The following is a 15,782-nucleotide window of genomic DNA, read 5'->3' as shown; positions in this document are numbered from 1 at the left end:
TGTACCTAAAGAAACAAAATATTGCATCACTTTAATTTTTGATTGTATACTATACATAATCAATATTGGGACTAATTTGAGTTGAAGTACATGTACACACATAAAGAAAAAACATGGGGTCGGTATTTCTGTATTTTGATTAATCATTTGAGGAGACGAAGTTGCTAGTATCTTAAACAATATGCTCACAGTCTCTAAGGATGTTTTCATAGTGTTACTGGCACAGATTGTTTATGGTAATGTCCTCAAAGGAATGTTCAGGAATGTGCATCAGTGATCAGATTCTGCTTTTTAGAACAGTGAGGTTTTTCAGTAGTCATTACCATCTTCAGTTTTTAAAATTCATTCAGTAATTAAAATTTTTATCAAGCGCATGGGTAGCACTGCTAGATCATTAAATCTATTGATGTTTACTTAAATAAAATCTACTGTTCATGTAACTGGTTTCCTTTTTAATGGCTTCTATCCTGAAAAAAAAAAAGGATCAAAAGAAGAGCTGGTACTTAACTACTGCTTTTATAGATGTCTACCTTTTTGGGATGACATTAAGACCTAATTTATATTTTGTTGAAAAAAATTTTAGGTGAACTACTGGCTCGTTTGGTATGCAATAATATGAATTGCAGAGAAGTTTAAGGCTTGCTGATAAACCGTGCATCTGGCCCATGAGAACTGAAACAGATGCTAATTCATTGGAATGTTTATGATGAGAAGAGTGTATGGTGTCTTGACCAAGACATGGCTATAAGGTTCAGATTAATTTGTTAAGCACATTTTAGGTCAAAACATACTAGGTCGAGAGGTCAGAAAGCTGCATTATAAAACAAACTTACTTTCCTTTGAATGACGTAACAGCTAGAATATATCATTGGGCCTCAGTAAAAGGAGAGACATAAAACAGTTTAAAATAGCAAAAAACAATTGATTTGGTAATGGAAGGCTTTTATCATTTCTAAGTATAATTGACACTGATACCAAATTAAATGCATTTCCAGTTGTGGTAACATGTAACTTGCTGACATATGCCAGTGTTTTTCTGCCTTTGTCAGTAGCTATTTTGAGTAGTTTATATTCAGTAGAGTTTTCAGGTAGTTCCATTTTATGCTTTCCTGAAGATTGCATGGTTCAAAACTCATATAATTCAAGACTAATTCTCTATATGAATAAACTAAAAGTAGAACTTGTTTTGTGTATTAAGTGCAGTTTTATTAGTAATATTTTTATATTGCACTATTTTTAATTTGTAGAATTCAGAATTGAGTACAATGAGGCTGAATTGTGTTAATAAAATTGATTAAAGTGAAATTGCATTTTTTTTGCTGTAGAAAATAGAACTTCCAAAGAAACTGGCAAAACGCTATCCTGCATATGAATTATATCTTTACGGAGAAGGATCCTATGCTGAAGAACACAAAAGTCTCCCTTTGACAGGTATTCCAGTTCTCTTTCTTCCAGGTAACGCTGGAAGTTATAAGCAAGGTAAGTCTCAGAAGTGAATTTTGAAAGCTACAAAATTCAGTTGAAGAGTTTATCAGAGACATACTCTGTGTTAAGTACTGTGCTAGGCATGCTGGGAGACATAAATATGTGAGATTTTGTCTGAGAGAAAGTACATAAAAAAGTATAGTTGAAGACCACTTTGCAAAGAGTAAGAAGGAGAAAAAGAATAAGATGGAGTGGAGTGGGATAAGTAGATATAGGGATGCAGGAATCAGCAGGAGAAAGAGGTGTGTGTTGGAAATGGAGGTTACAGAGAACAGAACCTGAAGCATTGATTAGAGAAGTAAATCAGTGGTTCATGTTATATTGAACAAGAGAGGAGATTGGCTTCTTTATTTTGGAGCTCTTTAAGTTAGAGAGATCTAGAAGTACTGAGGGGAGTACAGAAAGGTGAGGGTGGGAAATTAGATGTACAGATTCCAAAATGAATGTTGGCTTGGAGAAAGAGCAGTTATTTCTGTTATAACAACCAAGTAATCTGGAAATAACTTCAGCTAAAATCTGCTTTTCTGGTTATTAAATGGTATATTTTTTTATATAATGAGAAAGGAATTATTTCAACATTTAATTTAACTGCTTACATGTTTATTTATCTAGCAGGTATTTATGGGGTACCTACCATGAGCCAGGCGGTATTCTAGGTGTTAGGGATCTAAAACAGACCAAGACAGATAAAGTCTCTCTCCTCATCGAACTTACATTCTTGTTGGGAAGACAGCCATCAAATGAATAAGACATTAATGTTAAAAGCTAGAAAGGAAAATAAACCAGAGTAAGGGATAGAGAATCAACAGGGTCAGGAAGTGGCTAGTTTAGATGAAGTGGCCATGAAAAGCCACTACGAGGAGATGACATTTGGGCAGAGGCTTGAATGTAACAAGAGACTGAGGTACGTGACTATTTGGGGGAAGACCCAGAGGCAGGAAGATGCTGGATGCATTCGAGGCCACTGAGACTAGAGAAAGTGAAAAGAAATGAGGATGGAAACGTAGCCAAAGGCTGTATCACATAACTAAGGGAAATACTTCAAATTGTGGTCTAAGTGTGTTGGGAAACTGTTGGAGGATTTTGGGTAGGAAATGATATAATCTGATGTTTTTGTTAATCATACTTGAAATGTAACACACATACAGCAAAACACATAGAATATTTGGTTAAAAATTATTATAAAGTGAATACCCATGGAAGTAAAACCCGCGTCCAGGAATAAAGATTGTCCCCTGGAAACTTCCTGTATAACTCTTCCTGGTTAAAACTACCTTCCCTCTTTCTAGATGTAACCACAATCCTGACTTTAAGATAGTAATTTCCTTGACTATTCTCTATAGTTTTAGCAGCTAAGTATGCATCTCTAATACAATCTACTTATTTGGGGCTGTTCTTAAACTTTGTAATATAAATATAATCATGAGTTTGTATTCTTTGGCTTCTTCCACTCAATGTTGTTTTTAAAATTCATCCAGGTTGTTGTAGGAGCTGTGATTCATTCATTCTCCTCACTCTATATTATTCTGTTGTATGACTATACCATAGTTTAAACATTTTTGTCTTTGGACATTTGTGTTTACATTTATTGGCAATTACAAATAATGAATATTCTTCTCATCTTGGAGCACATAAGTCCATTGTTTCTGCAAGATGTATAGCATAAAAGCATAATTCCATGTCACAGATAATGTGTATCCTTTCATTTTTACTGGTTGTGGTAACATACTCCCAGAAACAGTACATTATACTTCCCTTTGCTCCATATCCTTGACATTGGAACTGTTAGATTTTTAAATTTTAACCAATCTGGTGGGTGTGATTTATTTTTAAAAAATGATCACTCTGGTTTTGCTGTGTAGAGAATTTGCTGAAAAGAGGCAAGAGGGGTAATAGGAAAGATAATAAACATCATTAGTTATCAAGGAAATGGAAATCAAAACCACAATGAGATTTCATTTCATACCCAATAAAGTAACTACAGTATAAAAGACAGATAATAACACATGTTGTTGAGGATGTGAAGAAATTGAAATGCTCATACATTGCTGTTCGGAATGTAAAATGGTACAGCCTCTTTGAAAACAGTTTGACAGTTCCTCAGAATATTAAACATAGAGTTATATGAGCCAACAATTCTACTCCTAGGTATCTACCCAAGAAAAATGAATACATCCATCTACATAAAAACTTGTATGCAAATGTTCATAGCAACACTATTCATAATAACTGAAAGGTAGAAACAAACCAAATGTCCATCAACTAATGAATAGATGAATAAAATATTATATAACTATATAGTGGAATATTATTCAGTAATAAAAGGGAGTGAATTACATGCTACAAAGTGGATGAACCTTGAAAACATCCATATGTGAAAGGAACCAGTCATAAAAGACCACGTATTATATGATCCCATTTATAAAAATGTCCAGAATAGGCAAATCCATAGAGATAGAAAGTAGATTAGTGCTTTCCAGGGCTTAGGAGGAGAAGAGGAATGAGGAGTGATTACTCATGAATACTGGGTTTTCTTTTGGGGATGATTAAAAAAAAAAAGTCTAAAGTTAGATTGCAAAAATGATTGTACAACTCTGTGAATAACCTAAAAATCATTGAATTGTACACTTTACAGGGTGAGTTGTATAGTATGTGAATTATATATGGTTAAAAAAAATTGAATGGCAAACAGAGATATTTTGTTGGCTAAGCCATACACCGCTATTTTTAGTGCTAATTTGCGTAATCAATTCACAATAAAGCCCGTTAAAGAATTTATAAAGCAAAACCTAAACCAGTGGAAGCACGGAGGCCAGTTAGGAGACTCTTAGTGCAGGCAGGAGTTGAAGGTGCTTGGATTAGGGAGGTGGTGGTGCACATGGTGAGAAGCCTGGAGCAGGTAGAGCGTGACAGGATTGACTGACGGGTTGGATGTCATGTGTCAGAAAAAGAGACAGATCAAGCATGAGTATCTAAACTATGTTGATGAGCAGACATTTCTTGTAGGAATATTCTCATTCTTAAAATCCTCAAGTGTGACAAAATTCTTATTCTTTTAATTCTTCAATGAATCTGTCTCTCTCTTTTAACTGTTATTATCCCTAAAAGGGAAGCAGGTAGAGAATGACCTCTTGACTTTGTATTTAATTTAAAACAATATTTAGGGCACAGGACATATAACTCCTAGGTTAGTTTGTTCTTCTAAATTGATACTATTAAAGGATTTCACCCTGAAATATGTTGTGTTTATTTAGGGTGTGGGATAAAGTTATCTGTTGAGAGACTTTGAAGCAAGAATACCTGAAACTTCTAAACATTTGTTTAATGTGCACTTTGCCTTTTTCCTCTGCAGTTCGTTCTATTGGCTCTATTGCACTTAGAAAAGCAGAAGACATTGACTTCAAGTACCACTTCGACTTCTTTAGTGTGAATTTCAATGAAGAATTGGTGGCACTGTATGGTGGAAGTCTTCAGAAGCAGACCAAGTTTGTACATGAGTGCATTAAAACAATTCTCAAACTCTATAAGGTAACAGATAAGCTTGCAAATCAATAGTGATCAACCTGTTAGCATCTCTTTTTTTTAATAAAGGACTCAGCATATTTTAAATCATTTATTTGTTTATATGGAAGTTGAGGCGAAGATGGCACCAAGTGTTTTTTTGTGGGAGTCTGTTGTTTTGAACTTAATGGTGGCTTTTGAAATTTCAATTGAATTTACAAGAAAACTTTCTTTTGAATTTAGGAAAAAAATTTTTAACTTTGTATATAAATTAGGAGTGCAGTATGTTACCTAAAAACCATTAGTATGGATTTCTGCCTCTAGTTATAACTAAGTAACTGGTCCTAGAGTAGACCATCTGCATTTGTAAACAACTATAAAACTAGTCAAGATAGCTGAAGCATGTTTTCAGGTATTGGACAACCAAGCAGTAAAGGACCATGACTCCTGAAAGAAAGAAAACATGTGAGGTGAGCTCCATGATCACCCTGGCTTTCTGCCTAGAAGCATTTTCCAGGCCATGGGGCAAGCAGGTGGAGATCATGTAGAGCATATTGATATCACTGAGCTGAGGAAGGTGGAGATTAGAATTTGGACTACTGAAGTGGCTAAATTTCTGGGGCACGGTATGAGAAAGAAGACAACTAGGCAGAGATAGAAGCTCTAGAAATTTGCACTTTTTGGTCTTTCCTATGCTGCATATGCACAGGTCACCAACTAAAGGCAATGGCATAACAAGGAGGAAGTGGGTGGGATGTGTCCACTTCAGGTGCAAGGACTAGGGGAAATTTAAAAGAGCAGTAAAACAGGCTAAATCATTCTGTGCCAGCAATCCTGAACAGTGTCAGTAATAAAATACTACTATCTACTGGGGTGAGCTACTTCTTCCCTTGGCATGCCACTGTGCATGTCCTGGAAAACAACACCTACTGGGGAATTGTGAGCTGGATTGGGATTTCAGAGGCCACATAGTGCTGGGAAACAGGAGTTCGGACCAGCTAGAGCAGAAAGACCTAACACATCGGGCATTCATTTGAGACCCCAGAAAGGACGTGATAGAGAAGTAGGACTACTACAAGCCCTAAAGTAAGAGCTTCTCTAGGATCCACCTTAACCATGCTTAAGAATAAGCCTCAAAAATACCAAAATTGGGAATTTAAAGAAAAACATGCACATAACAAGAGAACAGATGGAGAATCTCAGAGACATGAAAACTATTTTTAAAAAAAATGCAAAGGAAAATCTAGAACTGAAACAGTACATATCAGAAATGAGAAATTCAGCAGATAGGCTTTAAGCAGATTGAACATGACAGAAGAAGAGATTATTGAATTTGAAGTTAGGACAATAAAAACTACCCAAAATGAAGCACAGAAGATAAAAGGATGAAAAGGATAGAGCCTCAGGAACTTGTGGGACAGTACTGAGCAGTCTAACATATATGTAATTGGAACCTCAGAAGAAGAGAGAGAAATAGGAGAGGAAAAAATATTTAAAGACCTAATGGCCCCAAATTTTCCAATTTTGATTAAAAATTTTCAACCCACAGATCCAAGAAAGTCAATGAATGTCAAGCAGGATAAACACAAAATCACACTTATGTATATCATAGTCAAATTGTTGAAAACCAAAATAAAGAGAAATCTTAAAAGCAGCCAGAGGAAAAAAGACCCTTTACTTATAGAGAAAACAATAAAAATTACCACTGGTTCCCATTAGAAATAATGAAAGCCAAAAACAACAGAACATCTTAAAGGTATTGGGGGTGGAGATGAGGGGGACTCTCAACCTAAAATTGCATATCCAGTAAAATTATCCTTCTAGAAGGAAAGAGGGAAATAAAAAAATTACCGGTAGGTGAACAGCACAGTAATTGCTGCAGACACGATCTATACATGGATGCTAAAATTAGTGGGTGAAAAATTGAGAAAAAGGATATTCATATGGTCTCAAAGTATCTTTTCTAAAATTATTATTGACTACCAAGGGAAAGAGTAACTTTATAGTGGAGAAACCTGGCAGACATCATGTTAACCAAGGTTCCCATCACCAGTAATAAGAGAATTTGACATCATTAACCCCCTTGACATGCACGGAGAAGGATGCAACATAATTTTTGTAACGTTATTGTCAGAAATGCATAACCTCGTTCTAATCATGAGAAAACTTCAGACAAACCCAAATTGAGAGACATACTATAAACATAACTAACCAGTACTCTTCAAAAGTATCAAGATCATAAAAAACAAGGAAAGACTGAAGAATTGTCACATATTAGAGAAGACTAAGGAGAAATAACAATAAATGCAAGGTGGGATGCAGGATGGAATCCTGAAATAGAAAAAGTACGTTAGTGGGGGACACTGGTGAAATTTAAATAAGGTCTGCAGTTTAGTTAATACTATCACACTAATGTTAATATTTTGCTTTTGATGTTTGTAGTATGGTTATGTAAAATGTTAGTGTCGAGGGAAGTTGGGTAAGAGCTGTATGGGAACTCTCTATGCTATTTCTACAACTTTTCTCTAATTGGTTCAAAATAAAAGGTTAAAAAAATTGTTTAGAGCAAAAGAAGCATTATGAGGGTTGTAACTTATTTATAAGGAAAATACGTGATAGTGGTGAAAAGAGTGGGAAGAGGAGAAAGTAGGATTATTCCACTATGGTAAGAAGTGGTGTAATATTAAGTCACGGTAGACTAAGTTAAGGTTGCATGTTGTAATTTTTAGAGTAACAGCAACAAAATAGGAGATATAGCTAAAGAGCAAATGAAGGAGAAATACTCAATCTGAAAGGAGGAAAGAACGAAAAAACAGATCGAACAAATAGGAAACAAATGGCAAGATGATAGAACTAAACCCAACAATACCAATAATTACTTTAATTGTAGATGGATTAAACACCAGTTAAAAGGTAAGCTTGTCAAACTGGATTGAAAAAACAAGACCCACCCAACTATATGATAATCTCTCTACTAGAAAGTAAAAGCCACTTTAAATATAAAGATCCTGATAGATTAAAAGTAAAAAAATGAAAAAAATATACATACAAACAGATCATATGAAAGTTGGCATGGCTATCTTAATATTAGTTAAATAGATTCTGGGACAAAGGATGTTACGGGGATCTAGAAGACATTTCGTAATGATAAAGGAGCCAGCTCACAAAGGAGGCAAAACATTCCAAAGTAAGTAAGCACCTAATAACAGAGCTTCCTGACTCATGAAGTGGAGACTAACAGAACTAAAGGAAGAAATAGATAAATCCACAGTTAGAGTTGTAGAGTTCAACAATCCTTTCTCAGTAATTGATAAAATAAATAGAAAGAAAATCAGTAAGGTATAGAAGATTTGAACACTGGTTAATAACAGCTTAACCTACTGACATTTGTGGAGCACTACACCCAACAACTGTAGAAACTACGTTCTCTTTAAATGCACATGGAACATTTACTAAGATATACCATATGCCGAGCCATAAAACAAGTCTCAGTAAATTTCAAAGGATTGAAATCATAAAGGATATATTTTCTAAACAGCAGAATTGAATTAGAAGTCAACAACAAAAAGATATCTAGAAAATCCTCAAATACTGGAAGTTGCTTCTGGGTAACCCAGAGATCAAAAAGAAAATCACAGATGAAATTTGAAAATGTTTTGAACTGAATTAAAATAAAAACACATCATCAGAATTTGCAAGGTTAAAGTAGTGGTTAGAAGAAATAGTATAGTCTTAAATGCTTATATTTGAAAAGAACAATGATCTAACCTTCCAACTTAAGAAGCTAGGGAAAGAAGAACAAAGTAAAGTAAATAGAAGTAAGGAGGCAATAAAGATGAGAATGGAAATCAGTGAAATGGAAAATAGGCAAATAGCAGAGAAAAAAATTGATACCAATGGCTGATTCTTTGAAAAGATCTATAAAGTTGATAAATCCATGGCTAGACTGGTAAAGAAAAGGAAGGGGACACAAATTAACAAAATCAGGAATGAAAGAGGGGACATCAGTACAGAGCCTACGCATACTAAGAAGCTATTAAAGGAATATTATGAACAACTTTACGCCAAAAAATTTGACAGCTCTCAGATGAAATGCACAAATCCCTTGAAACATAAATTAGAAAACAGACACAAGAAGAAATAAAATCTCTGACTAGCCCTGTATCTATTTAAAATTTTTGAATTTGTAATTAAAAATGTTACTGCCATTGGGGCTGGCCCCGTGGCCGAGCGGTTGAGTTCGCGCGCTCCACTGCAGGCGGCCCAGTGTTTCGTTGGTTGGAATCCTGGGTGCAGACATGGCACTGCTCATCAAACCACGCTGAGGCAGCGTCCCACATGCCACAACTAGAAGGACCCACAATGAAGAATATACAACTATATACCCGGGGGCTTTGGGGAGAAAAAGGAAAAAATAAAATCTTAAAAAAAAAAAAAAAATCTTACTGCCAAGAAAAATCTAGAGCTAAATGACTTCAGTGTGAATTCTATCAAATATTTAAGGAAGAAATAATACCCATCTTATACAAACTCTTTCAGAAAATAGAGGAAGAGACAACACTTAACAGTTCATTTTAAGAAACCAGCAAACTCTGATTATCAAAATCAGATAATGACACTGTTTGACAAGAAAATAGAGACCTAGTATCCCTCATGAGCATAGATACAAAATCCTCAACAGGGGCCGGCCCAGTGGTGCAGCGGTTAAATTTGCACGTTCCACTTCTTGGCAGCCTGGGGTTCACCGGTTCAGATCCCAGGTGTGGACATGGCACTGCTTGGCAAAAGCCATTCTGTGGTAGGCGTCCCACATATAAAGTAGAGGAAGATGGGCACGGATGTTAGCTCAGGGCCAGGCTTCCTCAGCAAAAGGAGGAGGATTGGCAGTAGTTAGCTCAGGGCTAATCTTCCTCAAAAAAAAAAATCCTCAACAAAAAATTAGGCTATCCAATCCAGCAATATTTTAAAGTATAATACATCATGATAAAATAGGATTTATCCCAAGAATGCAGAGTTGATTTAATATTCAAGTATCAGTCAGTGTAACTTGTCATAGGATCATCTCAGAAGATGAGGAAAACTTATTTGACTACATTCAGCCCCCATTTGTGATTTAAGAAAAAACAAGACAGAACTCAGCACAGTAGGAATAGAAGCAAACTTGCTCAATATGAGGAGTTAGGAGTATTATGCGTAGTATTATGGGAGGAAACAAGCCATATTAGGTGAAGGACCATTTAGGTATCTGATAAGATATCTACTGGATAAGATAAATAAAGTGTGATCACAAAATGAGATTTCCGTAAATGTTATTCACAATAAACAATCAAATGTCTTTAATGTTATGTACTAGGTCGTTCTTTTCCTCCATTTTTCAGCTTCTGCTTGCTCCCACCACCCCTGTTCAACATTGTACAGAGATCCTCGCTAGTGCAATAAGGCCAGAAAAATAAATAATAAAGATTAAAAAAGAAGAATTAAAGTTGTGTCTGGATTCACAGATGACAAATATACAGAAACATTTTGAGGAATTTACAGAAAATTATTAGAATTCATAAGTGAATTTAGCGAGGTCACAGGATAAATGATCAGTATTAAAAGATCAATGAACAAATTGAAAGTGAAATTTTAAAATGCGTTTACAATGGTATAAAAAATGCAATTCTTATGGGTAAATTTAATGAAAGTGTCTGAGATCTGTACACTGAAAACTGCAAACCTTGCTGAGAGAAGTTAAATCCAAAATAAATGGACAGACCAACTTCATGGATTAAGATGTTGATGCTCCCCAAAATGACCAATAGATTTAATGCAATACAAGTCAAAATACCAGCAGGTGTTTTTGTAAAATTTGACAAGCTTATATGGAAATGCAGAGAACCTAAAAAAGCCAAACAGTCTTGAAAAAGAAGAACAAGGTTGGAAGACCTGCAGTGCCCAAATTCAAGACTTAACGGCGAAGCTGTGTTCATCCAGGCGGTGTGGTATTCCTGTGCGTCTTGAAAGTGAAATTTAGACATCATGATTCTTTGCATAAGCCAGGATTTTAAAATTCATTCGACAGCAAGTCGTTACTGAGCTTAAATCTACCCTGATTATTATGAGAGGAAACAAGCCATATTAGGTACAGGACCGTTTATGCATCTGATATTTATTGGATGAGATAAATAAGATGTGATTGCAAAGTGAGATTGATTTCCATAAATGTCATTCACAATAAACAATCATGTCTTTAATATTATACCTTAGGTAGTTTTTTTTTTCCTTCTCTGTTTTTTGTTTTCAGATTTTCTCTAATGATGAAATATTAAATTTACAATAGAACTAATAAACTTTCTTTTAAGTTGAAACTTTTAGAAAGTAAGATTCCTGTTATAAGCAAGTACAGTAGGAGGTAGAGAGAGACAGCTGAATCTTGTGGAATGGATAGAATTTGGATGTGGGGAAGTGAGAGGACATTTTTGGATGGAGAAAACCTCGTTCATTCATCAGGAGTCTGCATGCAAATTCGGCAATGAATAAAACATAAGTCTAAGCCTTCCTGGACCTTATGTTCTAGTGGGGAGAGGCAGAGAGTAAACATCATAAATAAGAAAAATACATACTATCTTATATGGTGATAAATGCCAGGAAGAAAAATAAAACAGGAAAGGGAGATAAGGAGTCAAGGGTAGAGGACTACAATTATAAATAAGGGTGCTCAGCGAAGACTTCTGTTGAGAAGCAGACAGTTTAATATAAATTAAGGACATGAGTAGTAGCCCATTTGGATATCTAGGAAGAGTACTCTAGGCGGAGTAAACTCATATATGAAGCAAGCGCACGCACACTGGATTTGAGAAAAAACAGGGAGACTGGTATGGCTGGAGCAGACAGAATGAGTTAGTAGAAGGAGAGGTTGGGGGAAAGGCAGATTATAGAGCCTTGGAGGCAATTTTAAGAATCTTGCCTTTTATTTGAAAAAATATTGAAAGCCACTGCAGAGGTTTTTGAGCAGGGTGACATGTTCTGATTTAACAGTATTATTCTGGATGCTTTGAGGATAAACTGAAGGGACATAAGCATGGAAGCAGAGAGACCAGTTAGGAGGCTATTGCAGGACTTCAGGCAACAAATAATGGTTGCTTGAATCAAGTTGGTAGCAGTGGAGGTGATAAGAAATGGTCAGATTGGTGTTCATTTTAAAGGTTGAGGCAACAAAATTTGCTGGGGGATCAGATATGAGGGGCAACATGAGAGAGAAAGAAGAGTTAAGGATGACACCCAACTTTTTCGCTGAATAATTAGGAGGATTGAAATGCCGTTAACTGAGGTGCAAAAAAATGTCAGATAAACAGATTTGGAGGAAATTAAGAGTTTAGTTTTACACAGGTTCGATTTGAGATACACATTAGACATCTCAGGTGTAGCTAGTATGCAACTGGCGTTTAGAGTTCAAGAGAAGAGGTCCAGTCTGGAGATAATAACTTGAGAGTTGACAATATATAGATGTATTTAAAGCCATGAGATTGGATGACATCACTAATAGGGTCAAGAAGAGATCTGAGGCCTGAGTCGCTCCAGTATTAAGAGATGAGGGGAGATGGGAAGGAACCAGCAAGAGACTAAAAAGGAGCAGCTACTGAGGTAAGAGGAGAATCAGGAGAGTATGTTGTCAAGGGAACCAAGTAAAGCATTTCAAAGAGGAAAAAGTGATCAACTATATCAAGTGCTGTTGATAGTCAAGTAAGATGAGGGTGGAGAATTGACATTAGATTCCTTGATGACTTGATAAGAGCAGTTGTTGGGACAAAAGCTTGATTGGAGTGGGTTTAAGAGTGTATGGAAGTTGAGAAAGTGGAGGCAGCAAGTACTGTATAGACAACTGTTTTTGAAGAGATTTGCTATAAAGAGATATAGAGAAAGATGTGGTCACTAAGGGGAAAGTGGGAGTAAAAAGAGTTATTTTTATTTTTTAAGGGAGAATAACAGTATATTTATATACTAGTGAGAATAGTCTGGTAGAGTGGGAGAAACTATGCAAGAAGAAAGTCAGAATTGCTGGAGTGAGGTACTTGAGAAGGCCAGAAGGAATAGGTTTCAGAGCACATTTGTAGAGTTTGTCTTTTGCTAACATCTGATGTGTGTTGGGGATCACCAAGACCATCCCCAGGCTTCATTCTCCAGAAGGACTCAGGACTCAGCATATAGTTATACTTATGATTTATTACAGTGAAAGGGTACAGAGCAAAATCAAAGAGAAAAGGTGCATGGGATGAAGTCCAGAGGAAAACCAGATGCAAGCTTCCAGAAGTCCTCTCACAGGGGAGTTACACTGGATGCATTTAATTCCTACAGCAGTGAATTGTGACATGTGTGAAGTGTTGTCTACAAGAGAAGCTCCTTAGAGACTCAGTGCCCAAGAGTTTTACTGGGGGCTGATCATGTAGACACCCTCTGTCTAGCACATACCAAAAGCCCAACCAGAAGGGCAGCAGGGTTCAGCATAGACCATATTGTTTGCAAAACAGTTTCAGCACTGTGGGCTGTTCTTATCGTTCAGGTAAGGATGAGAACCCCTGAAATCTAAGGTCCCAGAACCAGCCTCCTATGCAGTCTGTTCTAAAGATAGCAGTCTCAGGCCTGCTATGTTAACTCTTTTTCTTCACAAGGTCCAATTTATTCATAGTAACAGGAGAAAAGACTGACATGAAGGATCACCGTGGAGGGTGATGAGCAAGTTTGGTGGTGGAATTGAGGATACTGCATGGAGACAGAAAAGATATTTCAGAAAGGAATATTTGGTGAAAAAATGAAATACATAATTGTCAGTGAATAATGTTATGAAATGCTGGGGGTTTTTTTTTTCAACCCAGGTGCACAATAGAGAGGAATTTGATGAGATAATAAGTATCAATTTGATGAGGTAGTATATTGCTGTGGCAATAATTGTTCCGGCTTTTTTGTAATGTTTCCAATTTTAAATAAATGACTTCTTGTATTCTATAAAATCTCATATTCTGATATATACCAAATATAATTACATCTCTTACATGCAATGTAACAAGTGATAAAACATGATTAGCTAGACAAGGTGTTTTGATTTTGGTTTAGAAAACCAAAGCATAGCTGTTAAAAATGTTTGGCAGAACACAAAATAATATGTATACACTAATCACGAGTATATGAAAATGTATTTCTCTATCTTGTGATGAGAGATTGTATGAATAGTTTAATTTTCTTTTTTCTATAAAATTACTCAGAGAGAAGTATTTAATATTTTTATTGTGATACTAAGCCTTAATTATGCCTTGGTGAAATTTTTTTTAATAGGGTCAAGAATTTGCTCCAAAAAGTGTGGCAATAATTGGTCATTCTATGGGCGGCCTTGTTGCAAGAGCATTGCTTACACTAAAAAATTTTAAACAAGATCTGATAAATCTCCTTATTACACAAGCCACACCTCATGTTGCTCCTGTGATGCCATTAGATCGTTTTATTACGGGTGAGTACTGTTACATAAACACCAACTGACCTCCCCATTGCTGTTCAGGATTAAACAGATCCTTGCAGCTGCCCTCTTTAGAGTGTGCTACAGATTTATCCATGTGTGAAGTGCTCAGTTTCAAATCTGCCACTCCAATTCTGAGCATCTCTCTTTGTAACTTTCAACTTAGGCTCATAATTGACACCGCTGTTAGTTTTCTTTGTCCATAGCATCTTAACATGGATTGCATGTGTCTTATAATCCCTAGGCACTTTGACTTCAATTTAGTTATTCTTGAGGATAACTCCTGGTCTCTTAAAGTGTGTTTATACCTCCTATGTTTTGTTAACTCTCCCAGTACCCCTCAAAGTAAGGTTATACTTAAGTAAAACAGTAGAAATGTCTTGTTTTAAATAAATAGGTCTGCTAACACTTTTTATAGTGAGGTAGAATTGCTAATATTTATTAAGCTCTTACTGTCTTTTGGTGTTGCGTTAAGGTGTTTACATGATGTGTTATTATGTCACCTAATCTTTACAGCAGTCCTTTGAGGTAGGTACCATTGTTATCCCCATGTTTATGGATAGACAAAAGAGGCCAAGATAAAGTTCTCGCCCAAAGTCACATGGCAGGAGAATAGTGGAGCCGGTATTTGACTCTGGCAAACTTGTTCCTGAGCCTGTGCCCTTAACCTTTGCGTGCTCTACTGCCTGTTAATTGAGGCACATTACTATAACAGACGAAATCAAGTTAGGATTAATTCTATGATGTTGTAGGGAATTTTGAATAAACTGTGGGAGTTTATGATTGCTGTCATCTAATCAAATAGTGATAATGTCACAGAATAAGAATTAAATGCCTGCCATGTCAACTTTTTGTTAAAGAAAGTCAAGTATTATCTTTACTGCTTATTGGAATATTTTATGAGTAGAAGAAAATCTTTAGAAAGAGATCATTCTTTTCAGTAAATTTGCACAACTTCCTACCCTATCAGAATTTGCATTATCTTAATTGTGATGAAAATTTTATTTATAGTTATCTAAAATATATCTTAGTGACTCCAAACCAAAGTGGTTTTCCAAAGCGCTGTTCTTAACATAACGTTGCCAAGGAGTAACTTACTTGCTGGAATATCTGGTACATCAGTACTTACTGTGAAGTTTGATTTTTTTCCTTATTACATTTAAAACTTTGCCTGTAGAAATCTTTTAATAAAAAATTTTAGTTTTCTTATTGAAGTTGTTTAAATCTGTTTTACTAATTCTAATAATTATTAGGTTTAGGAAAAAAATTAAAGGCATAGACAAGTCATAATACTTGTTAACACACA

General features: G+C 35.7%; 1 protein-coding gene across 1 annotated transcript in view; it reads left to right on the top strand.

Annotated features, from left to right (window-relative positions):
- The window catches only part of PGAP1 (post-GPI attachment to proteins inositol deacylase 1), a 69,328-nt gene that overhangs the window by 4,809 nt on the left and 48,737 nt on the right, over positions 1-15,782 (top strand). The window contains exons 2-4 of the mRNA XM_070581736.1: positions 1,326-1,479; positions 4,838-5,013; positions 14,299-14,470. Of these exons, the coding sequence (XP_070437837.1) occupies positions 1,326-1,479; positions 4,838-5,013; positions 14,299-14,470 (502 nt within the window). The remainder of the gene's footprint in view (positions 1-1,325; positions 1,480-4,837; positions 5,014-14,298; positions 14,471-15,782) is intronic.

Source organism: Equus przewalskii, chromosome 17 (genome assembly GCF_037783145.1).
Source record: "Equus przewalskii isolate Varuska chromosome 17, EquPr2, whole genome shotgun sequence".
In the NCBI taxonomy this organism is placed as follows: domain Eukaryota; kingdom Metazoa; phylum Chordata; class Mammalia; order Perissodactyla; family Equidae; genus Equus; species Equus przewalskii.
The sequence above is the reverse complement of the archived record's forward strand: the minus strand, read 5'-3'. Positions and strand labels throughout refer to the sequence as shown.